General features: G+C 42.8%; 1 protein-coding gene across 4 annotated transcripts in view; it reads left to right on the top strand.

The window, feature by feature from the left end:
• The window catches only part of NOS1 (nitric oxide synthase 1), a gene marked incomplete at its 3' end in the record, with an annotated part of 134,863 nt that overhangs the window by 48,175 nt on the left and 61,219 nt on the right, over positions 1–25,469 (top strand). For 3 of the 4 annotated variants that reach the window (XM_083373518.1, XM_083373520.1, XM_083373521.1), the window contains exon 2: positions 18,965–20,075. In XM_083373518.1, coding sequence (XP_083229644.1) covers positions 19,339–20,075 — 737 coding nt within the window. In that variant the 5' untranslated portion in view covers positions 18,965–19,338. Of the gene's footprint in view, positions 1–5,035; positions 5,184–18,964; positions 20,076–25,469 lie in introns of those variants that run through there. The other variant, XM_083373519.1, reaches the window with a different exon arrangement.

Here is a 25,469-nt window from a genome sequence, read left to right as displayed (position 1 = left end):
CTTCTCAGTTGGGTGCTTTAACGTTCAATACATGTCGTATGTTGAACAGGAAAAAAAATCAGCCGGTGTGTGTGTGTGTGAGAGAGAGGGGGGGGGAATTTCCTCTTTTGGGTGGGGACCCTTAGCCACACATTAGCTGCCCCACACTTTCTGCCTCCCTGCACCGAAGAAGAGAGATCCTCTTCTTAGATGCGAACAGAACTGTAAAGAGAGTCTTCGGGGCCTAGAAATAGATAAAGCCACAAGCTGGTCCGTTCCTGAAATCAAAATGATTTCTCCCACCATCTGGATTGAAAAGGACGCTTCGTTTGTTTGCTCCGACCCGTTCTGGCCGCCCGTGATATTTGACGCATGAATGTGACTGATTCTGAAGAAGCAATAAAAGCGTCAGAAGAGGAGACTGTTCCAACAATGGGGAACAGCCCTACTGTTTTTATGGGATGTGACAGTACCGTCACCAGGGAGCCTAAAACTTCTGCTTCTAAGTGAGACAGTTGTTAGGCTGGGTTTTGCCCCGTTTTACGATTTTTCTGGCCGTCGTTACTAAGCGAGTCACTGCAGCTGATCAGTTAGTAACCCGATTGTTAAGAGAATCTCTCTTCCCCATTGACTTTGCTTAAGAGAAGGACGCAAAAAAGGGGATTCCATGATGCCGGGACATTGCAACCGTCATAAATACATAGAATACTGTGGGCATTCAGTTGGAGAAGATTGTTCTAACCATCTGGGAGAATTAAAGACTTGCATCTCCGTAGCTGCTAAATCTTCCGGTGGCCGCAGATCAATGAATTGACTTTGAGAAAGAAAAATAACAGCTGCCTCATCGCAGCTGGGGAAGGAATTTATCTGTGTCTTCTATGCCTTCCCTTATAGGTGAGGTGGGTGGCGCAGGAATTTAATCCATCAATCAATAAATAAAACAGGAGCCCAGTGGCAAAAAGCGAAACCCAAGCCTGCGTAAAACCCTGTTTTAGGTTTAATGTGATGGAACTTTGCACACGCTAACTGAGAAAATTCTTAGTTTTTTGCCTTGGCACCCGCCGACAATCCTGTGAGGCTGTGATGAATTACCACTTATGCACCCCATCTGTTTCCCTTTCTAAGACATTTATTGAGTGACTTAATGCTTTAAATTGAACTATTGTTTATCTTGCTTTGGCTGAGCACAATGTACATACCGTTGCTTCTGTGGTTGGTAGAGAATGTTTTTATGACTTAGTGTGAAATGCGAACCTAGCCAATTATGGTTCATTCAGCATAGCCATGATTAGGGGGGAAAACTTAGCTCAGAACTCTGCAGCGTGACCCTATCATCGTAAGTCATATTTTGTTTAATAATGCCTTATTGGGGAAAAAATAAGACCCTCAATTTTTGATGAGTTTATATAGTGCATGAAATTAAAATCCAGAAAATCCCACGGCAGCATAAACCCGGCCTCTCTATCAACTACACCGTAATATTTTTTTTTTTTGGAAAATTATAAGAGATTTTTTTTCTCCCTTTGGATGGCTCCTGATAGTAATTAGGACTGAATAAATTATAATTGCATTCAGTTTAGAGATCCTTGTTTCCAACATATGTTTATCCTATCTTTTTGAACATGCCATACAAAGCAGCTTTCTTTTTTTTTTTTAAAAAAAAAGGTGAAAAATAAAACTAGAGCATTGAAAGAAAAACAACTGCAGACCTATTACAAAGGGGAGGGAGAAACCAACTATTCCAGTAAAGTTAGCAGAAGATCTGTGATTTTCTTTTCACCTAATATGGGAGATATTGTGTACCTGTTGGATGTCCGTAGGACGAAGTCGTTGTTATAGAAAAGGGTGCTAAGACTATTGATAAAGTATGCTAAAGTGTAGGAGAGATAAGCATCCGAATTCAATTGATGCTAAGTGACTGATTGTTATAAATTGTTATCTTTCATTCTTTCTTTCCTTTTTTGAAACAAGGGGGTGAAATAGGCTTATGGTTAGGGATTTTTATTAATAAGGTAATAACGCAGACACACGGAACACTATTTTTTGATCAAAAAATATTGTTATCTTTTTGATAATTATCTATCTACCCATCCATCTCATTTATCTATCTGTCCATCCATCATCTCTCTCTCTCTCTCTCCCTCTATCAATTTATCTCATTTCATCTCACCCATCTCTCTCTCTCTCTCTCTCTCTCTATCTCTCTATCTATCTATCTATCTATCCATCCATCCATCCATCCATCCATCTATTTATCTCTGTCCATCCATCCATCTCAAATCCATTTCATCTCATTTCATCTCATCTATCCATCTCATCTATCTATCCATCTGTCTGTCTGACTGTTTATCTCTACTCTATCTATCCGTCTCATCTCATCTATCTGTCTGTCTGTCCGTCCGTCCGTCCGTCCACCTGTCTCTCCCTCTATCCATCCATCTATCTATCTAACCATCTGTCCATCTACCCTCTCTCTCCTTCTCTCTCTCTCTCTCCCTTAATCCTTATTTAAGCCATACATTTTCTATTCCTCTATTCTTATTTCTTATTCTTATATCGATCAGTCTTATGGGCTTTAAAATATCTGAACTATTTCTTAGCTCTTCATTTTTTTTAAACTCTTCCCCTTCCTCCCAGTTCTTCAGTTCTCCTCGCCAATTGCATCCTCTCTTCTTAAATATCTTCCAGCTCTAAGAAGTGATACTTTTTGCTTGCTGTCTGAAGACTTCTGCTTTGCTGCTGGCATTTGGATCAGAGTTCCTCTTTCCACGTCTCTGCCATCTTCTAGGCTGGACTCTTTTTCTCGAGGCACCCACACACATCCTTTGGTGGCCTTTTTATAAAACCAACTCCAATTAAAGAAAGAGTGGGGGGCTGTTTTAGCCCTCCTCCTTGCTAAGGTAAAGGTAAAGGTAAAGGTTCCCCCGCACATGCGTGCTAGTCGTTTCCGACTCTAGGGGCCGGTGCTCATCTCCGTTTCAAAGCCGAAGAGCCAGCGCTTGTCCGAGGACGTCTCCGTGGTCATGTGGCCGGCATGACTGGACGCCAAAGGCGCACGGAACGCTGTTACCTTCCCACCGGAGTGGTCCCTGTTTTTCTACTTGCACTTTTACGTGCTTTTGAACTGCTAGGTTGGCAGAAGCTGGGACGAGTAACAGGCGCTCACTCTGCTACGCGGCACTCGGGATTCGGCCCGCCAAACTGCTGACCTTCTGATCGACAAGCTCAGCGTCCTAACCCACTGAGCCACCGCGCCCCTCCTTGCTAGGGAGCACCAAAACTCTGAGTCCCAGGAGGGAGAAATGCTTGCTAACTCCAGGTAGTACGTACTTTTGTTCTTCCACTCTTAACAACCTTTCCATCTGCTGGTTGTTGTTGTTGTTGTTGTTGTTTGAGTATCTTTCAAAACTGCCCGAGTTTTCTGCAGTTGAATTCCCCAATGAATTGATTTCACGAAAAGACTGCTTTGAAATCTCATCGGGGGAATTGTTCTCTGCTCTGCCTGGCTGATGAGCAGGAATGAGAGTTATGCTGTCTGAGCCTGAGAAGCACGTTGGGTTTGGCCAGAAGCTGACGGGACTAAGTGAAATTCATCTCCTCCTTGTTAATAGATGACTCAGAATGATCGAATGCCATTTTGAAATCGGTCTTCCCGTTTCTTCATTCCTTTTCCTTCTTGAGAAAGGAGACCGGCTTTCCTATCCCACTCTTGAGATATCTGAATATTTCTTCTGGGTTTCTTTCGCGTAGGTCAGACATGTCAAAGACAAGGCCCGGGGGCCGGATCCGGCCCGCGAAGTGGTTTCATGTGGCCCATGAAGCCATCCTGGAAACAGTGAGGGAACGGCCCCCACTGCCTTGGCCCTGGCCCAGAGACCCTCCTTCTGCCAGAGACCCTCAGATCTGTCCCACTCCTGCCCAGGCCCCCATAGGCAGCCTTGATGCCAACGATGTAGAGCTGGCCACGCCCACCCAGTAGGCCATATGCACTCTAGCCATGCCCACCCAGTAGGCCACGCCCACCCAGGCCACACCCACCCGGCCCCTTGAGGGCAACCGCAATGCTGATGCGGCCCTCAATGAAGTTGAGTTTGACACCCCTGGTGTAGGTCCTCTTCTTCTATTACTGGAGTGAGGAGAGAGGGGAGCTGCTGTCATTTTTGTTCTGACGCAAACACGTCCACGGAGATTCTACAGATGATGGGTGTCCCAAAGGTGCTTTTTTTTCTTTTTCTTCTCCAGAAGCTAACCAGACTTTCTTAGTTTTGTTTTTTTCTTTCCTTTGAAAACATTGAGCACAGTCCTTTCAGGCATCCCAAGAAGGTCCCACATCCATTTGCACTCTGCTTTGGGTGACTCTGAGGATACAGATACCTAAATTCCCCAAGCGGCCTCAGCGGCTCTCAGAGATGACTGCGAAGAAGATAAACCCTTCCGTTCCCCGCCATTCATTCAGAAACTGAAGAAGCTTCTTAGATGAGAAGCGAAACCTTTTCGAGGGGAGAAAAAAAACTAAGTCTAATTGCTTTTTGAAAAAGCACCCTTTGGGGCAGCCGTGATTGAGAATGACGATGGGGAACCTTCGCGCACAACCGAATCTAGAATGACTTTGAGACGCTGAACAAAAGGTAAAGGTAAAGTTTCCCCCGCACATGCGTGCTAGTCGTTTCCGCCTCTAGGGGCCGGTGCTCATCCCCGTTTCAAAGCCGAAGAGCCAGTGCTTGTCCGAGGACGTCTCCGTGGTCACGTGGCCGGCATGACTAGACGCCAAAGGTGCACTGAACGCTGTTACCTTCCCACCGTAGTGGTCCCTATTTTTCTACTTGTATCTTTACGTGCTTTCGAACTGCTAGGTTGGCAGAAGCTGGGACGCATAACAGGCGCTCACTCTGTTATGCGGCACTCGGGATTCGACCTGCCAAACTGCAAAAAAAGGTAGAATAACTGAATTGGAAGGAACCTTGGAGGTCTTCTAGTCCAACCCCTTGCTCCAGCAGGAGACCCTGTACCGTTTCAGACAAACGGCTGTCCAGTCTCCTCATATCATTTAGAAGTTCATGCCTAGTTCTTCCTCACAGGCGACACCCCGGATTTTAAACGTGATGAAATACCTTGAAAAGTGACGCCTTCAAGGCAGCTTATGGAGCAGTTCTGAAGTCTTTCTGTCTTCCGGAAATTGAGCCTGTTCACATTCACGAGAATCGGTATTTTCAAATCTGATGTCCTTTCACGAGATTTTGAATAGTTGTGAGTCATTCTTTTAAGAACAATCAGGTTTATTGCCAACTTATGCCTTTAATCGGCCCGGTTTTGCCTTCAGGTCATTATATTAGGAACACTTAAGAAGGGAATTTCCTGGCAATTGATGGTAGGAAAATGTGGTTTTCACAGAAATTAATGCACACAGCTGGTACACGGGGGGATTCTGTCATCAGCACAACTGCTGCTAACCTGACTCAACTTTGCTGTAATGTTAAGTGTCTTATTAAACAAGGGCATGTTCCTTGTCTTCTGCCCTAATTGGATTTCAAAGTTATCTCTCGAGTGACTTTTTTTCCTCATTTGTAGGTTTCCCCATCTGCCTCTGCTAAGCTTTTATGGTGAAGCCTTTTTGCAGTGTGTGTGTGTGTGTGTGTGTGTGTAGAAGATATAAGTGTTGTGTTGATTCTTCCTATTTATGAAATGGGAATCCTTCCTATCAACTAACGTTCAGTTCCATAAACGGATCTCTTTGTGTGTGTGTGTGTGTCTCTCTTTCCCCCTCTCTTTCCCTTTCTCTCTTTCCCTTTCTCTCTCTCTCTTTCTATTTCTCTCTCTCTTTCTCTGTCTCTTTCTCTTTCCCTTTTTCCTTCTCTCTCTTCCTCTCTCTCTTTCCCCCTCTCTCTTTCTGTCTCTTTCCCTTTCTCTCTCTCTTTTTATTTCTCTCTCTCTTCCTCTCTTTCTCTTTCCCTTTTTCCTTCTTTCTCTCTCTTTCCCTCTCTCTCTTTCCCTTTCTCTCTTTCCCTTTCTCTCTCTCTTTCTATTTCTCTCTCTCTTCCTCTCTTTCTTTCCCTTTTTCCTTCTCTCTCTTCCTCTCTCTCTTTCCCCCTCTCTTTTTCTGTCTCTTTCCCTTTCTCTCTTTCCCTTTCTCTCTCTCTCTTTCTATTTCTCTCTATCTTCCTCTGTCTCTTTCCCTTTTTCCTTCTTTCTCTCTTCCTCTCTCTCTTCCCCTCTCTTCCCCCCCTCTCTCTCTTACACACAAACACATTGCCACATTGCTATAGATTTTCTTTGAAAGAGAACTGCTCCAGTCTCTAATCCTTCTGATTCCCTCTTTCTAGTTCTGCTACAGTATATTCTTTAATTAAAGGTGCTATAGCCAGAATTAAACAGAGCCCAGGTATGCTTAAAATAAATCTGTGCCCACTTTTCCCCCCGGAATGTTTAAGGCTACCAACACCCCTGGTTGGTTTCTCCATCTCTTCTTTCTCTTCTCTTCCTTCTTCTTCTTTCTTAGAGCAAGATTAACTCAAAGTTACCCCAGGGATTTCATGATCCTTCTCTTACAGTGGAACTCTGTCAAAACACATCAACATGAATTCAAAATTCCTTCTGCAGTTCATATTTTAGAGACCAACCCCTCCCCCCAAAAAATAATAATAATAATGGGGAAATATACTTGCAAGAGCTTTCATTTCTTTCCTATTTCCCCTAATAACAAATTCTGCTTTCTCAAAGTCCTACAGATTTCCCCACCACCGCCACCACACACACACACACACACACACACACTTTTGATAGCGGCTCTGTACGAATTGTTGAATTTTAAATGCATTCCATTTAATCCATTTCTGATTTTTAACACCATTTCATCTGATTTCTGCACCGGTTGGTGAGTACAAGAAGCAGCATGCATTTTTGCATACGTTTCTCCTAATATTCAACTATTTTGTGGGCATTTTCTCCTAATATTTGTGTGGCTTTGTGTTCCACAATTTTTGTGTGCCTTTCCCTGAATGCATATTTCCCCGAATGTCATTCCTTTTTGAAGCGAGAAGCACTTGTATCAATTGAAAAACGACAAGCTCTCCAAATGCCACTGTATTCCAGTTGTGCGTTGACTAGGGATGCGAGAACCGAATCGATTCCTATTAAAATGCCAATAAAACTAATTTCTTCTACATTCTTCTTATTAAGAACAAGTCGCATTTTCTACAAAAAAAGTCCTGCCTGGCTGAAATGATTTCCATAGCATTTCTTTCCACAGGGAGGCAGATTTCAAACCTCCCCTAGCTTAACGTGCAGCTGAAAATTTAAAATCTCCGTATAGATACATATGAACACAGCTAGAAATAAGTGTACCTTTTTTAAAAAAAGAAAAGAAAAGAAATTCCCAGCTGAATCTCAAGCTATGGATGGAGTCAATTATTTATTCAAATTCATGCATATTTAAACCCTGGTTTCTTGAATGGTTCATCACATAGTCAGCCAGATGTTTAGACTGGAGCTGGCTTTTTATCCCACTATCAAGTCCTTCCCAAGAACCTGGGATAGGCAACTGTTGCTGTTTGATAGTATTGTCATAGATTATCAACTGTTCCAAGTCAATCTTTTGCAATTGACTGGTGGGGATTTTGCATTCATCGCAACAGTCTGCCAGATGTTCAGACTGCGTTTGGCATTTTTGTCTACCTATCAAGTCCTTTCCAAGGACCTGGGATAGGCAGGTCTGGATGTTTGATGGTGGTACAGATATCGTCGCAGGCTGGAAGCTATTCCCAGCAAAGTCGCTTTTTGCAATTGACCAATTGCGAATTTGTCAATGACGATGATGGTGTCCAAGTGGTGACCAGTTGTTTTGGGATTGCACCCAAGGCGCCTGTTGCTATTGGTACCACACCCTTGCTTGCCTTTGCCACAGTCGTTCTATTTCTATTTGTAGGTCTTTGCATTTTGTTAACTTCTCCAGTTCTCTTCTGTTATCTCCAGGTGCTGCCACATCCACTATCCAGACTTTTTTGTCTTTCTTATCGACAATTGTTAAGTCTGGGATATTGTGTGGCAGGTGTCTGTCATTACTGTTGTTGTTGTTGTTAATCTTCAAGTCACAGTCTGGGATTGGTAAAAACTTAACAATTCAAGCCCTAACCAAGGACCTAAGAGCTGTTAAGGTAACCTCTGAGTATATAGGCAGTTCCAAGTAGGCTGGGGTTTGTTTTTTTTTGCCAAGCCAGGATATTCAGGTCCAGATAAACTCCCATTTATCTAAGCAGCCCTTTGGGTGTTGTTCAAGGGCTCCTACTACTATTGGTAATTTCTTCCTCCACAGTCGCTCAACTTCAATTTGCAAATCACGATATTGTGTTATTTTTTCCTAGCTCAATTCATACATCACCTGATATTGCGATATCAGTGAAAGAGAGGATTGGATAATAATAATTACTACCAGTAGTATCCCGTATGCTGCTTGACTCACAACAATTCTGGCTGGCTAAGTTGGATGCTCATGTAATCCAGTGAGCTGACTGATACGTAACACAAAGTCATAAATGAAAATGCATCATAGCTTAGTGTGACCCCTGAACTCATCTGGTTTGCAGCGTTCCCAGTTTGTTTAGATGTACCCTAAAGCAGTGGGTGTGATGCACGCTGGGGGGAAAAAATAGAGAGTTCACATGTGCCAGTGACTAACAAAGAATGGATTGTGATGCTCTGAAATTGAATGCAGTCCTTTGCTAGGGGGAATTAGGTAGACGTTGGAGGGGAAGAGAAGAAAAAATTGGGCTGGCAGTGAGTTATAGATGGTGGAAGAGACAGCCTTACAGAACTGACCAGAAAATTAACTGGCCTGGACATGAATCATGCTACTTCATTACAGTGATTGATAAGAAAAACCTCCATGAAAAACAGATCTCTGAAGCTGAATGCAGCCCAAGTGCGCTTTCTGCCGAAACCAGGAGATAAACTTTAAAACAAACCCAAAGTTAAAGCATTTTTACTATTGATAAATCTCCAAGGCAGATTTAAATCTCCTTTAAAGCTAAACCAAGGCAGAAGGACCGATGTGATCTGTGGATCATCTTTGCATTCTCATTGTCAGATTTAGTTGCCCTTTGTTGGATCTGCTCAGCTTCTTCTTTTTCTTTTTCTTTTTCTTTTTCTTTTTCTTTTTCTTTTTCTTCTTCTTCTTCTTCTTCTTCTTCTTCTTCTTCTTCTTCTTCTTCTTCTTCTTCTTCTTCTTCTTCTCCTCCTACTCCTACTCCTCCTACTCCTACTCCTCCTCTTCTCCTCTCCTCCTCCTCCTCCTCCTCCTCCTTCTCCTCCTCGTCCTCCTCTCCTCCTCCTCCTCCTCCTCCTCCTCCTTCTTCTTCTTCTCCTCCTCCTCCTCCTCCTGCTTCTTCTTTAAAAAAAAGCAGAGGAAAAAATTAAAGTGGCATAAATCCATCAGCCTCAGGGGCTCTTTGTCTCCCAGCATAAATCCCGTTGGAAACTGATTAAGTGAGACAATAGGGAGCATTTTAAATCTGGCTCATGAAAATGGATGTCATTAAAGTGATAAGATGGATGGAAAAGGAGAAAGGGTTGACTTTGGGATGAGGCTGTTCCCAAGGCCAGGGTGGGGAGAGAGGTAGGTTAACAGATCATCTGCCGTTGTCTTCTATATGTTTCCAAGTGTCAGATTTGCGAAGGAGTATCCAGGTTATCCGAAAGATCATCTCTTCCTGTGGTTACATCCCGTTACTTTTTTGTCACCCTCATAAAAGCAAGCGGTCACTGAACGAGTCAGTCGCTGAGAGAGGACTAGAATACAGTCGTGCAATGATACCAAGAGAACGGTCTTGTTTCAAAAAATGCTCCGTGCTGCAACACCTTCTCTCTCTCTCTCTCTCTCTCTCTCTCTCTCTCTCTCTCTCTCTTTCTCTCTCTCTCTCTCTCTCTCTCTCCCTCCCTCCCTCCCTCCCTCCCTCCCTCAAGCGCCTTTGCAGTTCTCCCATTGAACTTTTCAATTTCAGGGTAGCAGTTTTCAGGTTTTTCAAGGTCCAGTTGAATAGTAGAATTACATTAGAGCTGCAAGCAATTTGCACCCTGAACAGCCATCCACTCTAAGTTATAATTGCTTACATTCTAATGCTTGAACTTCAGTTGGGCTGCTGATGGCCTGGATGACCTTAATTCCTTGCGGGGGTCTCAGTCCCATGTTAAAACATTTTAAATCCCACCGTGCTGGAGTAAAGGGCACCGTAAGGCAATTCGTACTTTCATCCCCTTTCTCTCTAGCAATTTACAACTTTCATTTGCAAAATAAACACAGCGGCGCTGAGGATGTTTGTTTATCATATATATATATATATATATATATATATATATATATATATATATATATATATATATATATATATATATATATATATATATATATATATATATATATATATATATATATATATATATATATATATATGAAAGCATTTGGTAAAGCAAAAAGAAATTAAAACCAGCTTCTGCTTATTTTTCTCCAGAATAAATTAAATCAAACGCTTGGTGGGGGGGGGGCAGGGGAGAAAGCATACTTTATAAAACATCTCTTAGTCTACAATTACAGAAAAAGAAGTTCACTTTTTCCATTATCCATTTTTCCCCCTAATCATCACAACCATAAATTATAACTGCATTTTTTTTCTTCTTTCATGCAATATGTCCACAACGGGTTTCCCTTCAGCCATCAAAGTAGATATTGTTTTTTTCCCCCTAATCAAATCAGTTAATTTAGCCAGCTCTGTAAGTGGCTTCATCTTCACCAGCCATTCTTTGGATAATTATCTGAAGTGTTTGTAGAACTTTCAAGAACTTTCAAGAATTTTCAATTAGTTAAAGAACTTTTGCCTGGATTGGTCCTTGCGTACAACAGATGGCATTTTGGCCATTTAGGACATGAAAAAAGCCAGCCACTGCAGCTTAGTCAATAAACTATGGTTTAAAAGCAAACCCAGCTTAAGCCAGGGGTCTCCAAACGTGGAAACTCTAAGACTCGTGGACTTCAACTCCCAGAACTGAAGTCCACAAGTCCAAATTCTGGGAATTGAAGTCCACAAGTCTTAAAGTTGCCAAGTTTGGAGACCCCTGGCTTAAGGCAATGTGTGAACCCAGGTTTGTTTGTTGTTTTACTCAAGTACGAGTCAAGAGGACAGTCAACTGAACAAGTGCTTGAACTCAACTCTGCTCCACTATCACCACTTCAGAACAAGCTCATTTTCTTTCTTCTCCATCAGTAAGACTAATAATTGAATTTGTTTTCAGGAGTAAAAATATCTGGAGCAGTCCAGTGGCTTGCATGCAGTTGTTTCAAAGGAAGCTCAAGGAACTAAAATGATTGCATGAAGAGTTGGAAGCACTTAAAAAAATGTTTAAGTGCCATTTTTTAAAAAAAAGTGGGTGGTGTTTTTTTTTTACTGGTTCCATTTTTTTTAATCCTAGAGCTCAAAAACTTTTATTTTTTTTCTCTCCACCTGAAATACTATAGAGTAGCAGCGATTTTTTTTCTTTCTTTCTGTCTTTTGACACTTATTTGCTCCTGTACTGGAGAGTTGTATGAAATAAATGGAAATGATGAATGATGAACGGCAAACTTTAATAAATTGCCACCTAGCTAATAGTTGTCACATTTGTCCAGGAGAATATATATATGACTTGCAGCTGCTATGGCAGTTTGTCTTGTATGAATTGTGCCCAGTATATAGGTTTAGTTTCCATTTGGTGCTAAGTCATTTCATTTTGTTTTCTTTAATAAGATACAATCAGCTTGTGATGGACCAGACATTCAGTCATAAACTCTGATTTACAAACCACCAAGAGAGGGTTTCTATGCATATAAGCAAAACCCAAAACATTGGTGGGATTCAGCCAGTTCACACCACTTCGGCAGAACTGGTAGCTAATTTTTTGTTGCCCGGGTCCAGAATGGACTTCCGGAAGCGGCATCCACACAAAGAACCAGTTGTTCACATATTTGAATCCCACCGCTGACACAAATCCATGGCGCAACAAGTGAAATCCAAGCCTAGTACCTATTTGAGGTGGTTATTCTTATTTCTGCTGTTGCGAATAGCTTCGTTTTTCCACTGTTCTTTCTCGCGAAAGAAACCAGAGGGAGTGGATCAGAAAATCTCCCCCCCAAAATAAAAAAAAAATAGATGCAACATCTGGCAATACAACCAGGCAATCGTTGAACCCGATAGGAACATTTTTAATTGCTTAAACCATTTTTTTATGCCTTCGGGGCATTATTGTATGATGAATGCTATCACTGGCAAAGGTGAGGTGGGAGTATGAAGTCTTTTTTTTTTTAAAGAACGAGGATTGCTTATTAGAGTCTAAATGCACGTTTGACGGAGGAACGATAGAAAATTGTATGCCGGCTGTAATATCATCCCGTCTTACAGTTCGGAGCTTCAGTTCTTTATGGAAACTGTCAGCAGATTTTTTTAAATGTTGACAGCTTCTTCTTTCATATGGAAATAGAAGACTGATTGAGCATCAAATCCGCCAATGTCTATTTCACACTTGGGACTTACCTGATTCTCACTTTCAACCAATTCTACAAATGACGCTCTTATCATCAGACCAGGTGCTTCCGGGTGTCCAAATTGGACTTACTGAGAAGCAGAATCTGGAAGTTATCTGGAATCCAGATGGTGGAAGGTTGTCCAGCTTTTACTCAAGACCAGTCAACAACAGTGAGACGTGAAGCAACATTTTTCAAATTCACGTTTTGAGGAGTCACTGTAGGAGAACAGGCAGAGCTGGGGGTGGATTTAAGCAAGTCATGAGTTTAGGGTAATTACGTTGCCACACATGGACCAAGTTATCTGGCGCCAATTTAGTGTTGAACTTGCGCCTGATCTTCAGTGCAGCAAAACAATTGGAATAATAATAATAATAATAATAATAATAATAATAATAATAATAATAATAACAATAACAATAACAATACTAATAATAGATGAAACATGTAACAGTGATACCCATTGTCATCAGGGCACTGGGAACTATGTCCAAAAACTTTGCAAAACACTTCAAGAAATTGCAGCTTCCTACAATAACTCCAGCGAAGCTACAAAAAAACTGCGCTACTCGGAACATCTTACATTTTAAGGAGAGACCTGTTTGATACCTAGGATGCTGGCAGCAACCCGTGTCAACCATTAGTGCCAATTTGAGTGTTCAGTTGACTGAGTTTCATGTTTAATGAATACAAGTTTAATAATAATAATAATAATAATAATAATAATAATAATAATAATAATAATAATACCTGGTTGATACCTAGGATGCTGGCAGCAACCCACATCAAACATTAGTGCCAGTCAATTTGACTGTTCAGTTGACTGAGTTTGGTGTTTTATGAATAAAAGTTTAATAATAATAATAATAGTAATAATAATAATAATAATAATAATAATAATAATAATAATAATAACAACAACAACAACAACAACAACTGGTTGATACCTAGGATGCTGGCAGCAACCCATGTCAACCATTAGTGCCAGTCAATTTGAGTGTTCAGTTGACTGATTTTTATGTTTTATGAATAAAAGTTTTATAATACTATTAATATTAATATTAATAATAGTTGGAAGGGACCTTGGAGGTCATCTAGTCCAACCCCTTGCTCAGGCAGGAAACCCTATACCATTTCGGGCAAATGGCTGTCCAGTCTCTTCTTAAAAAGCTCCAGTGTTGGAGCATTCACCGCTTCTGGAGGCAGGTTGTTCCGCCGGTTAATTGTTTTCACTGTCAGGAAATTATTCCTTAGTTCCAGGTTGCTTCTCTCCTTGATGAGTTTCCATCTGTTGCTTCTTGTCCTGCCTTCGGGCGCTTTGGAGAATAGCTTGACTCCCTCTTCTTTGGGGCAGCCCCTGAGATACTGGAAGACTGCTATCATGTCCCCCCTGGTCTTTCTTTTCATTAAAGTAGACATTGCTGCCTACTGCCTTGTTAGCAATTCCAATTAATGGACAAATCAAGCAGTTAATTTTTTTTGGTCAACCAGCCTAGTGAGGGAATGAACGGGTCAGCCAGGCACAAATCAAAAACACTTGCTCGTCAACACTTTTTGCTCAGGATGCAGCCCTATTAGAGACCATCACATGTCAGATTGCTAGAAAACCCTCTTTCTTTCTTTCTCTCCATCTCTCTCTCTCTCTCTCTCTTCTTTTTTTTTTTAAAACCAAGCAGATGTCAGAAAAAAGATGGGCAAGGGAAGTTTCTCTGTTCAGAAGAGACCATATGCCTGAAGCTATTGTTAGGGAGTAGTTAAACAACACACTTCCTTGAAGGAGAAGAGGTGTTATTTTATTTTTATTTTTTTTGTAAGTTGAGATGGAAAAGAAAGAAACTTTGCAGGTGAGCTCCAAGAGTTTCTTCACGGTAGAGAGAATGCATCCCAGCCAAGACATCTTTCTCTCTTCAAAAAAAGGCTCTTGGTTTTTGAGAGGTTCCTAACTGAATCCGTGTTGTCTACAACAGGGGTCTTCAAACTTGGCCCTTTTATGACTTGTGGACTGTGCAAAGCTGGCGGGGAAATTCTGAGAGCTGAAGTCCACATGTCATAAAAGGGCCAAGTTTGAAGACCCCTGTTGTAGACAGAAAGAGCTGTTGTTGTTGTTGTTGTTGTTGTTTTTAATGGATTCTTGGTGTCCTCTGAGCTTGGTCCTTTTCCTGCTTATATTTCACTAAGAGTTTCCATGCTGTTTGCCTAGTAAAGGAGAATGTCTGTAGCTCAGGATTGAAATGAGGGGTCCTCGATGCTCTCCCTGAACTTGGTTGTTTTCTTGCAGATGTTTCATTATCTCATCTATCTATCTGTCTGTCTGTCTGTCTATCTATCTGTCTGTCTGTCTGTCTATCTATCTATCTATCTATCTATCTATCTATCTATCTATCTATCTATCTATCTATCTATATCAATCTATCTATCTATCTATCTATCTATCTATCTATCTATCTATCTATCTATCTATCTATCAATCATCTATCTATCTATCACCAAGGGTAGAAGGCAGTGGGGTTGTGTGGTGGTGGTGGTGGAGGAGGAGGAGGAGGAGGAAGAAGAAGAAGAGGAGGAGGAGGAGGTCGTCCTTGGTGCTCTCTGGTTTTCTTGCAGACATTTCATTACCCATTTAGGTAACATCATCAATGCTAGAAGGGAGAATGAGGAGGACAAAGAAGAGGACTGGGGGATCTTTGGTGCTCTCTGAACATGGTTGTTTTCTTGCTGATTGGACAGCTCCATTTAATTTGACATCTTTGCCTCATATGATCTTAGAAAGATCTCTCTCTCTCTCTCTCTCTCTCTCTCTCTCTCTCTCTCTCTCTCTCTCTCTCTCTATGCTAGAAGGGAGAATGAGGAGGACAAAGAAGAGGACTGGGGGATCTTTGGTGCTCTCTGAACATGGTTGTTTTCTTGCTGATTGGACAGCTCCATTTAATTTGACATCTTTGCCTCATATGATCTTAGAAAGATCTCTCTCTCTCTCTCTCTCTCTCTCTCTCTCTCTCTCTCTCTCTCTCTCTCTCAATGCTAGAAGGGAGAATGAGGAGGACAAAGAAGAGGACTGGGGGATCTTTGGTGCTCTCTGAACATGGTTGTTTTCTTGCTGATTGGACAGCTCCATTTAATTTGACATCTTTGCCTCATATGATCTTAGAAAGATCTCTCTCTCTCTCTCTCTCTCTCTCTCTCTCTCTCTCTCTCTCTCTCTCTCTCTCTCTCTCATCTATCTATCCGTCTGTCTGTCTATCTATCTATCTGTCTGTCTATCTATCATCTATCTATCTATCTATCTATCTATCTATCTATCTATCTATCTACTTTCATTAAGCTAATTAGCTGTTTTTTGTGTCCAGCAAGGAGCCATACAAATAAATAGACTGGAATGTATCATCCAGAACAAAAGATAATGGATGAAAACTAATCAAGGAGAAGACCAACCTGGAATTAAGGAGAAACTTCCTAACAGTGAGGACAATTAACCAGTGGAACAGCTTGCCACCAGAAATCGTGGGTGCTCCATCACTGGAGGCTTTTTTAAAAAAAATTCCATTTATATCCCGCCCTTCTCCGAAGATTCAGGGCGACTTACAAGCTTAGCAGTAGCCTTCATTCTATGTCAGACATGTCAAACACAAGGCCCGGGGGCCGGATCTGGCCCACGAAGTGGTTTCATGTGGCCCGCGAAGCCATCCTGAAAACAGTGAGGGAACGGCCCCCACTGCCTTGGCCCTGGCTCAGAGACCCTCCTTCTGCCAGAGACCCTCAGATCTGTCCCACTCTTGCCCAGGTCCCCATAGGCACCCTTGATGCAAACGATGTAGAGCTGGCCACGCCCACCCAGTAGGCCATACGCACTCTAGCCACGCCCACCCAGTAGGCCACGCCCACCCAGGCCACACCCACCCGGCCCGCTGAGGGCAACTGCAATGCTGATGCGGCCCTCAATGAAATTGAGTTTGACACCCCTGTTCTATGTATATGCCTGCTTATTAGGGCTTTCATACACCCCCCAAGCGGCATTATTACAAAGTCAGCTTATTGCCCCCAACAATCTGGGTCCTCATTTTACCTACCTCGGAAGGATGGGAGGCTGAGTCAACCTTGAGCCTGGTGGGACTCGAACCTGCACTAATTGCAGGCAGCTGGTGTTACTTAAGGAGGCATTAGCCCACTGCTCCACCAAGGCTCTTTATTTTTTAAGAAGAGATTAGACAACCATTTGTCTGGAATTGTATAGGATCTCCTGCTTGAGGAGGGGGTTGGACTAGAAGACCTCCAAGGTCCCTTCCAACTCTGTTGTTCTGTATTTCTACCTTTCTGCCTCTCTGCAGTCTGACTTAATCCTGGTAGCTTTTACCAATGGAAAACTTTCTTTTGATCTAATCCTCTACCGTGTAGCAACCTGTTATTATTTCCCTAAAGCAAATTCTTCCTCTAACTTGGTGCATTTCCTTTAAATGTGAAAATTAATAGCCTCAGTCAAACATTTGGTTGGCCCAGATTTTCTGTCGTTAGTTATACTGTACCTGCTAATTAGCTCACAAGGTTTTTTGCATTGAAATCCCACTGTTATTTTCCAAGGTTTGTTCTAATTATTATTTATTACAATTATTGATACCCACCACGGAGCATACAAAACTGACCTCAGAAGCTTAGACGTGACCTCAAAAATAATGAAAACATGATACGCATTATATTATTCAAATGAAAAATAACAAATTACCAATTTTTTTTCCCCATGTGGTGGTTGATAAAACCAGGCTGAGACGCAGTCAAGGAAGAACATTTCTCTCCCGCCCAAAATGCTGTAGCCCAGAGTCCTCCGTTTTTATTTTTATTTTTATTTGTTTTTTTAGTAAGATTTTAAGCCACCCATCTTTCCTACAAGGCAACTCTGGGAGCCTCACAGAAAGAGAAAAATCATTTAAATATTAAAGTCATGCAAATGAAACATGGAACACTAGAGGTAGTTCTCAACTTACAACAGTCCACTTAGCGAGTGTTCAAAGTCACAATGGCACTGAATGGCACCTATGACGGTTTTCACATTGACGACCGTTGCGGCATCCCCACGGTCATGTGATCAAAATTCGGACACTTGGCAACTGACTTGTATTTATGACCGTCGCAGAGTCCCAGGGTCACATTTTGCGACCTTCTGACAAGCAAAGTCAATGGGGGGGGAAGCCAGATTCGCTGAACAACAGCGTTACTAATTTAACAACTGCAGTGAAGGGGCAAAATCCACTTAACAAATGTCTCACTTAGCAACATAAATTTTGGGCTCCATTGTGGTCGTAAGTTGAAGACTACCTGGATAGGACTAAGAGGCAGACCGCATGGGGATGAGGTCTTCTTACTTTGCAACAAACTTGTTACGTACAACCATTTCACAGCAGATTCTCTTCTACTATTTCATTTCATTTCATTTCATTTATTGGATTTCTATACCGCCCTTCTCCCTAGGGACTCAGGGCAGTTCACAGGGCATATATAAATAGGTATACAAAAATTAAAAGAAAATTAAACCATGCCCAATTAAAATACAGCAATAGTAAAATAATAAAACCAATTAAAAAACCCATATTCCCCTTCAGGCCAGACCAGCTAACTCAAACAAGTGGGTTTTCAACCCGCGACGGAAGGATCGGAGGTCCGATGCCATCCGGAGCTCAACCGGCAGTTGGTTCCATAGTGCCGGGGCACCCACAGAGAAGGCCCTCCCCCTGGGGGCCACCAGTCGACATTCCCTGACTGGAGGCACCCTGAGGAGGCCCTCTCTGTGGGCACGCACAGGGCGGAGGGGAGTTGACGCCGGCAGCAGGTGGTCCTCGAGGTATCCCGGACCCATACTATGTTAGATGTTCTTGGTTTACTCTATTTGCCTATCTCAAACAGAATCAGGACTCAATAATAATAATAATAACAACAACAACAACAACAACAACAACAATAATAATAATAATAATAATAATAATAATAATAATAATAAAAAGTTGGAAGGGACCTTAGAGGTCATCTAGTCCAACCCCCTGCTCAGGCAGGAACCCCTATACCATTTCAGGCAAATGGCTGTCCAGTCTCTTCTTAAAAACTTCCAAAGTTGGAGCATTCACCGCTTCTGGAAGCAGGTTGTTCCACTGGTTAATTGTTCTGACCGTCAGGAAGTTTCTCCTTAGTTCCAGGTTGCTTCTCTCCTTGACGAGTTTCCATCCGTTGCTTCTTGCCCTGCTTTCAGGGGCTTTGGAGAATAGCTTGACTCCCTCTTCTTTGTGGCAGCCCCTGAGATATTGGAAGACTGCTATCCTGTCCCCCCTCGTCCTTCTCTTCATTAAACTGGACATACCCAATTCCAGCAACCGTTCCCTATATGTTTTAGCCTCCAGTTCTCTGTCTAAGCCTGTCTGATATCTTTATTTTTCTGTCTCTTCCTCCCACCTCTCTCCATAGGTAAAGATGATGTGAAGCAGATCCCAGGTCCCAAGACACCGAAGAATGCTTGGCAAGCACCAACCTTTCCAGCCATCTGTTGAAGATGTTCAGTCTGGTTATCCATTCGTTTCATGGAGGCCGAGTGGCTTTGTTGCCTTCTAGGAAATGAAAACCAGCCAGACCAGATCTGCAGAGATGGCTGCGTGACCTACCAATTCATCTTTAATCAAGAGGTGAAAGTCCCCAAAGGAGACGGGCTTTTCCCAGCTGGCAAAGAGATATAAAGCCTTCTACCTTGTCACTTTTGCTCACTAGAGGTTGGTGGCTCAGTCCTGGACTAGCTGAGATTCCTCCATCTCTGTTCCGGAGGGCTGAACGATTTCAGGACTACGATGGAAGAGAATGTATTCAGCGTCCAACAGATTCAGCCGAATGTGATCTCGGTGAAGCTCTTCAAACGCAAGGTTGGTGGCCTTGGATTCCTGGTGAAGGAACGAGTCAACAAGCCACCTGTGATCATCTCTGACTTGATCCGAGGAGGGGCAGCAGAGCAAAGTGGCCTTATTCAGACGGGAGATATTATCCTAGCAGTCAATGGGAAGCCCTTGGTTGATATGAACTATGACGCAGCCTTAGGAGTCCTTAGAAGCATCGCTTCGGAGACGCACGTTGTTCTCATCTTAAGAGGCCCCGAGGGCTTCACCACTCACCTAGAGACAACTTTTGCTGGAGACGGGACGCCAAAAACCATCCGAGTCACCAGACCTCTGTGTGGGACACCAACCATAGGCGATCAGGCATCTGCTCCGAGCATCCACACCAAAGACAAGCAAGAGGGGGAAGAACACAGCATGGGAGGCTCCGTCAGCTCCCGATGTACCCGGGAGAATGGGCAAGGGGAAGAAGACCTGGTGCACATCAACGGCATGGTAGCCAGCAACGTGGCCAAGGACACTCTGAAAGGAAACCAGGATATCCCTGACCATTGTCTGAATGGCAGTGTTGAAAACAGTGAACTGCTCAAGGAGATTGAACCCGTTCTGGATCTTCTGAAGGGCAACAGCCAGGAAATCAATGGCAACGCTGAAGCCCAGATGGCCATGAGAGACGTCGAAGTCCAGGTGGACAGGTAGGATGCGAAAATCATTTTGCACTACAGGTGTAAAACTCAACTTAAGACCGGAGTTGAGCCCAACATTTCCATCGCTAAGCAAAGCAGTTCTTAAGTGAGTTTTGTCCCATTTTTACTTTTCGTGCCACAGTTAAGTGAATTGCTGCAGTTGTTTAGTTGACTTGAGTTGAGTTGAGTTGAGTTTGGTCATTATGCAAATCTGGCTTCCCCCCCCCCATTGACTTTGCTATTGCTGTATTACTATTATCCTTCTCATCTTTCCTATTATCTTCCCTTATTGGTATCATCATTATGATTATATTACTCTGTTGTTTGTATGTACACTGAGAGCTTATGCATCAGAGACAAATTCCTTGTGCGTCCAATCGCACTTGGCCAATGAAGAATCTTCTCTTCTCTTCTCTTCTCTTCTCTTCTCTTCTCTTCTCTTCTCTTCTCTTCTCTTCTCTTCTCTTCTATTCTATTCTATTCTATTCTATTCTCCTCCATTTTGTTCTATTCTGCTCTGCCCTGCTTTTTGCCTGAATGAAGAGGATTTTTTTCCCCCGTGAAAATTGGTCTCCATTTCAAATTGCGTACCCTCTTAACAACGATAGTATCCTTCCCTCCCATTCTCTCATCTGCTCTCTTATACACAGGGCTAAGACAATACCTCAGCCTTTGATCTGAGTGCTCTAAATTCATGGAAAATTGCCCCGATGCCTATGAACACAGCCTTGTCCTGACTAACCAGTAGGAGTCTTAATTGGATAAAAATGATGATCTTAAATAATGGAGCAGAGGAGAGAGTGACAAGCGTAACACAAAGGTGGTTCATATTTTTAGTGGGCGCTCATTTCAGACTTTTTAACGTTGGCTTTCTTGAAATGGACAGTTCCTGAACTGGAAAAACAGGCTGCTAAATGAGTGAATAAATGAATTAAATGGCTCCCATCGCAGCAGCTTTTTGAACCTGGCCTAACTGTTGATCTAATGTATGAAGCTTAGGCAGAGAAAAGCAAGCCGCTTTCAGAATAAGTCCATTTTCTAACTTCACTTTTCTCAACCTGTCTCGCCTTAGAGCAGGGGTGAACCATTAATTATCCTACAGGACCGCATGAAAAACTGGAACAATTGTGAAAGGCCGAAGCAATAGGCTGGAAATTCTTCCAAGAGCCTGGCTGCTCTTGGTAAGAATGCAGGTTATGCCTTATTTACAGTTGATTTCTAACTTCCAGTTGGGCCAGACAGGGGGGAGGGGGGGATAAAATGCTCAGGGTTGCCTTAGACTTAGATGAAGTTCTCATCAACTCGAAAGAGCTTGGCTAATTGGGGGAGGCATTAGAATAAATTTTCCCCCAGCAACAGCATTCCGTAACACGGCGTTAGGGAGCACCTGCTGCCGGCATCAACTTCCCATCGTCCTGTGCGCTCCCATAGGGAGGGCCTCCTTAGGGTGCTGCCGGTCAGGGAATGCCGGCGGGTGATCCCCAGAGGGAGGGCATTCTCTGTGGGCGCGCCTGCCCTTTGGAATGATTTACCTGTGGAACTCCGGACTGCCCCCGACCTGCGCTCGTTTCGCCGTGACCTGAAAACCTGGCTTTTCGATCTATCTGGCCTGGACTGAGGGGGTTTTTAGTTTCAAGTTTTTAACATTGTTTTATTGTTGGGCTACTAATTAATTTAATTCTTTTTAATTCTATTTTTTATCTTAATTTTATATTGTCTTTTAAATATTGCCCTGTAAACCGCCCTGAGTCCTTCGGGAATAGGGCGGTATAGAAAACTAATTAAATTAAATTAAAATAAATAAATAAATAAATAAATAAATAAATAAATAAATAAATAAATAAATAGCAGGGGAGGAAAACAGAAAACACAATTATTGCAGGTTCGCATCCCACCAGGCTCAAGGTTGACTCAGCCTCCCATCCTTCCGAGGTAGGTAAAATGAGGACCCAGATTGTTGGGGGCAATTAAGCTGACTTTGTAATAATGCCACTTGGGGGGGGGGCGAAAGCCCTAATTAGCAGGCATATACATAGAATGAAGGCTATTGCTAAGCACATTTGATTTGTGCTTAGATTGTAAGCCGCCCTGAGTCTTCGGAGAAGGGTGGGATATAAATGGGATTAAAATAAAAAATAAAAATAAAATAAAGGTTTTAGCTGGGCTTGTGAGCTTTAATCCTCAGGAGCTGAAGGAATGTGGCACCAGTGAGAATCTGGTTAGCATCCCCAGAAACGAAGCAGCAATCCAGGAATCCAGAGGGAAACTACTAGCTTTTAGGGAGAGAAAAAAAAGGGTTTTAGTGACAATCCTCCTGTTGAGGTTTGGAGCACAAACATGGCAAAGTGGGAGGACACATACAGAGAGAGAAAGGAGAACCGTTCAAAGATATATTCTGTTCCGCGGTGGGAGGGAGATCTTATGTATTTGTTCAATGCATACGCCACCCATCTCCCCAACAAGGCAACTCTGGGCACCTTACAAATCGTAAACAGATCATTAGAAAGCCGTTAAATTTTAAAACTAGGCTGCTAGAATAATCCTACGGGATTTAAACCGGTGCATCCCAAACTTTTTCCTTCATCGCCTATCAGAAAGTCTTTTGATTTCAACGTCCTCGGTAAAAACATTTTAAGCCCTTGTTCTGAGCGGGCGGTGGATTCGTGGGTTGTGACCGAAATCACTTTTACCCAACGCTGGGTCGTTTCCTCTGGTTTGGGAAAAACTCTTGATTTAAACAACTTGGCAAAGCAACTCCAAGCCTCTTTTGTCTGGATAAAAATAGAGCTGGAGGGGGGGGGGCAATTCTCCTTCCTCCCTGTTTAAGCAGGAAAGTTAAGAATAAAACAGGAAGCCTCTTAGTGGCCTCCTTCCACTGAGCAATTCTATTTCGCAAGCCAAGGCAGGGAAGGGAAATACAGGAAGAGGGAAAACCTGTGCAGAACAGATCATCCAGGGGTGCTGATTTTTGCAGCACGTACAGGTCCTTGACTTACGACCGCAATTGTTCAGTTAGTAACGCAGTTCTTGAGCGAATCCGGCTTCCTCCATTGACTTTTATTTTATTTTTATTTATTTTTTAAATTCCATTTATATCCCGCCCTTCTCCGAAGACTCAGGGCGGCTTACAAGCTTAGCAGTAGCCTTCATTCTATGTATATGCCTGCTTATTAGGGCTTTCACACACACCCCAAAGCGGCATTATTACAAAGTCAGCTTAATTGCCCCCGACAATCTGGCTCCTCATTTTACCTACCTCGGAAGGATGGAAGGCTGAGTCAACCTTGAGCCTGGTGGGACTCGAACCTGCACTAATTGCAGGCAGCTGGTGTTACTTAAGGAGGCATTAGCCCACTGCTCCACCAAGACTTTAATCGCCAGAAGGTGGCAAAAAAAAACAACAACCCGTGATGGCTTGACCCCGGGGGGGGGGACACTGCAACCGTCATAAATACGAGTCAGTTGCCAAGCGTCCAAAATTGGATCATGTGATCACGGGGTGGGGAGGTGGGGGGGGAGAACGCTGCATGCGGTTGTGTGAAAAACAGCCATTAAGTCACTTTTTTCCCAGCGCCGTTCGGCAACTTCGAACGGTGACTCAATGGTCTGTAGTAAACCGAGGACTAATTATATATTATTTTATTTCAGACATATGGATTCAAAAGGAGCCGTACATTTCTTTGGGGGATTTTGTTTGTTCGTTTTTTTTCATTTTCGATTGCCAGGGGGGAAAAATATGTTGCTTCCAAACAATGGAAAAGAGCAGATATTGGTGTAGAACCGATGTCCTGCTTTTCTGGCAGAAGGTCCCATATTCATGACGAGGAGTAGGCGAGGGTCACTATATGGGTGGTCCTTGACTCATACCCACTCATCTAGCAACTGTTCAAAATAACAACGGACCGTTTTTGGCACTTACGGCCATCACAGCATCCCCGCGGATCAAAATTAAAAGGCTTGGCAACTGGTGCGTTTTTGCGACGGTTGCAGCATCCCAGGGTCACCAGATCCCCATTGGAGCCAGCTTCTGACAAGCAAAGTCATTGGGGAAACTGGATTTGCTTAATGGCCACGTGATTCGCTTAATAACCATGGCCCAAAAAAAATTGCATGTGACTCATTTAACCACCTCCCTTGATTCGTACTGGAAATTCTGGCGGACCTATGACCAATTGTGACCGTAGCACTGCCTGTAGGTCAGCCTATCGCTCTCCTGCTGCATTGGTTATTAGTTCCCATAATCCCCTGCCTGGACACTTATGGGAGAAAGCTTAGCTGACTTGGATGGCTTCAGATTGGAGAAGCGGGCAAGAAGGGAATATTCAGCCAAGCAGACCAGCGTTCTGAATGGAAATAATTTTCCAAAGCAGAGTATTTCATTCTAGGCCTAACAATCTATGCAATCTGTCAAAACCTGATTCATAATTACCATAGCAACCTATGTAATTACTACCTTAAACGGGGGGGGGGAGGGAGGAAACACAAGGCGGACTGCTCCTGTTTACATCACGTTCATTTCCTTGTATACTCTGGCGGTGACCAGCTGAGACATCAGCTGCTTAGATACGCATAAAATGACATGTTTACATCTCATTAAGCTAGGATTTGTTTGCTCATGATTTATTAAGTAAGTCACATTAAGCCCTAAGCTGGGACTTGCAAACCACAACAGTTACGCTTACAAAACACACGGAGCGGAAAACACACCAACTACGCTACGGATCAAACAGGGGGATTTGGAGAAACTTTGGGTAGATGTGGTTGTGACCTAACATAGTTTGAGGGATTGATGTCAAGTTGCCTTACGCCAAAGATATTAAAAGAGATTTCCCCCCCCACCCGCTAACCACGGTTGACCACGGTTCCTTTGATAAACATTCTTCTGCTTCTATTTTTAGCCTGCCCAAAGATGGTTGTCATATCTTATCTCCTTTACCAGCTTTTAATGCCTCAAGTCTATCTCGGCTCCTATATTTTCCTTATGACTCCTAGAGGCTTATTATTCCTTTCCCGAACTTCGTAAGGCAGTGGATGTATTTTTAAAGGATCTTATTTTCCACAATTGGGGTAGAAAAACGTGCCCTGCCCGTGAGGGCACCACCTCTTAGTCGAAGGGGAAGATAAAAATAAATAAAATTCAGATAGCATTTTGCTCTTGAAGAGAGTTGCTTGCGGGCTGTGGTGACTGCAGATGTTCGTGTGTCATATGTATAAAAAACTCAGCGCTGGAAAGAAACGTTGAAAAGATTGAGTCCAGCCTCTTGTTCAGTGCAAGAATCCAAACGAAGTTTGTCTTGCCTCCGCTTGAACTTTTTCAGCGAAGCAAGCTCCCTATTTCCTTTATTTGAAGACAGTCTATGCTTCGTCAGTTTGAATGAGAAGTTGTAAAAAAAAAAAAGCTAG

Source organism: Vipera ursinii, assembly GCF_947247035.1.
Source record: "Vipera ursinii genome assembly, chromosome: 14".
Classification (NCBI taxonomy): domain Eukaryota; kingdom Metazoa; phylum Chordata; class Lepidosauria; order Squamata; family Viperidae; genus Vipera; species Vipera ursinii.
Note: the sequence above shows the minus strand (reverse complement) of the source record. Positions and strands in the feature narration are given on the sequence as shown.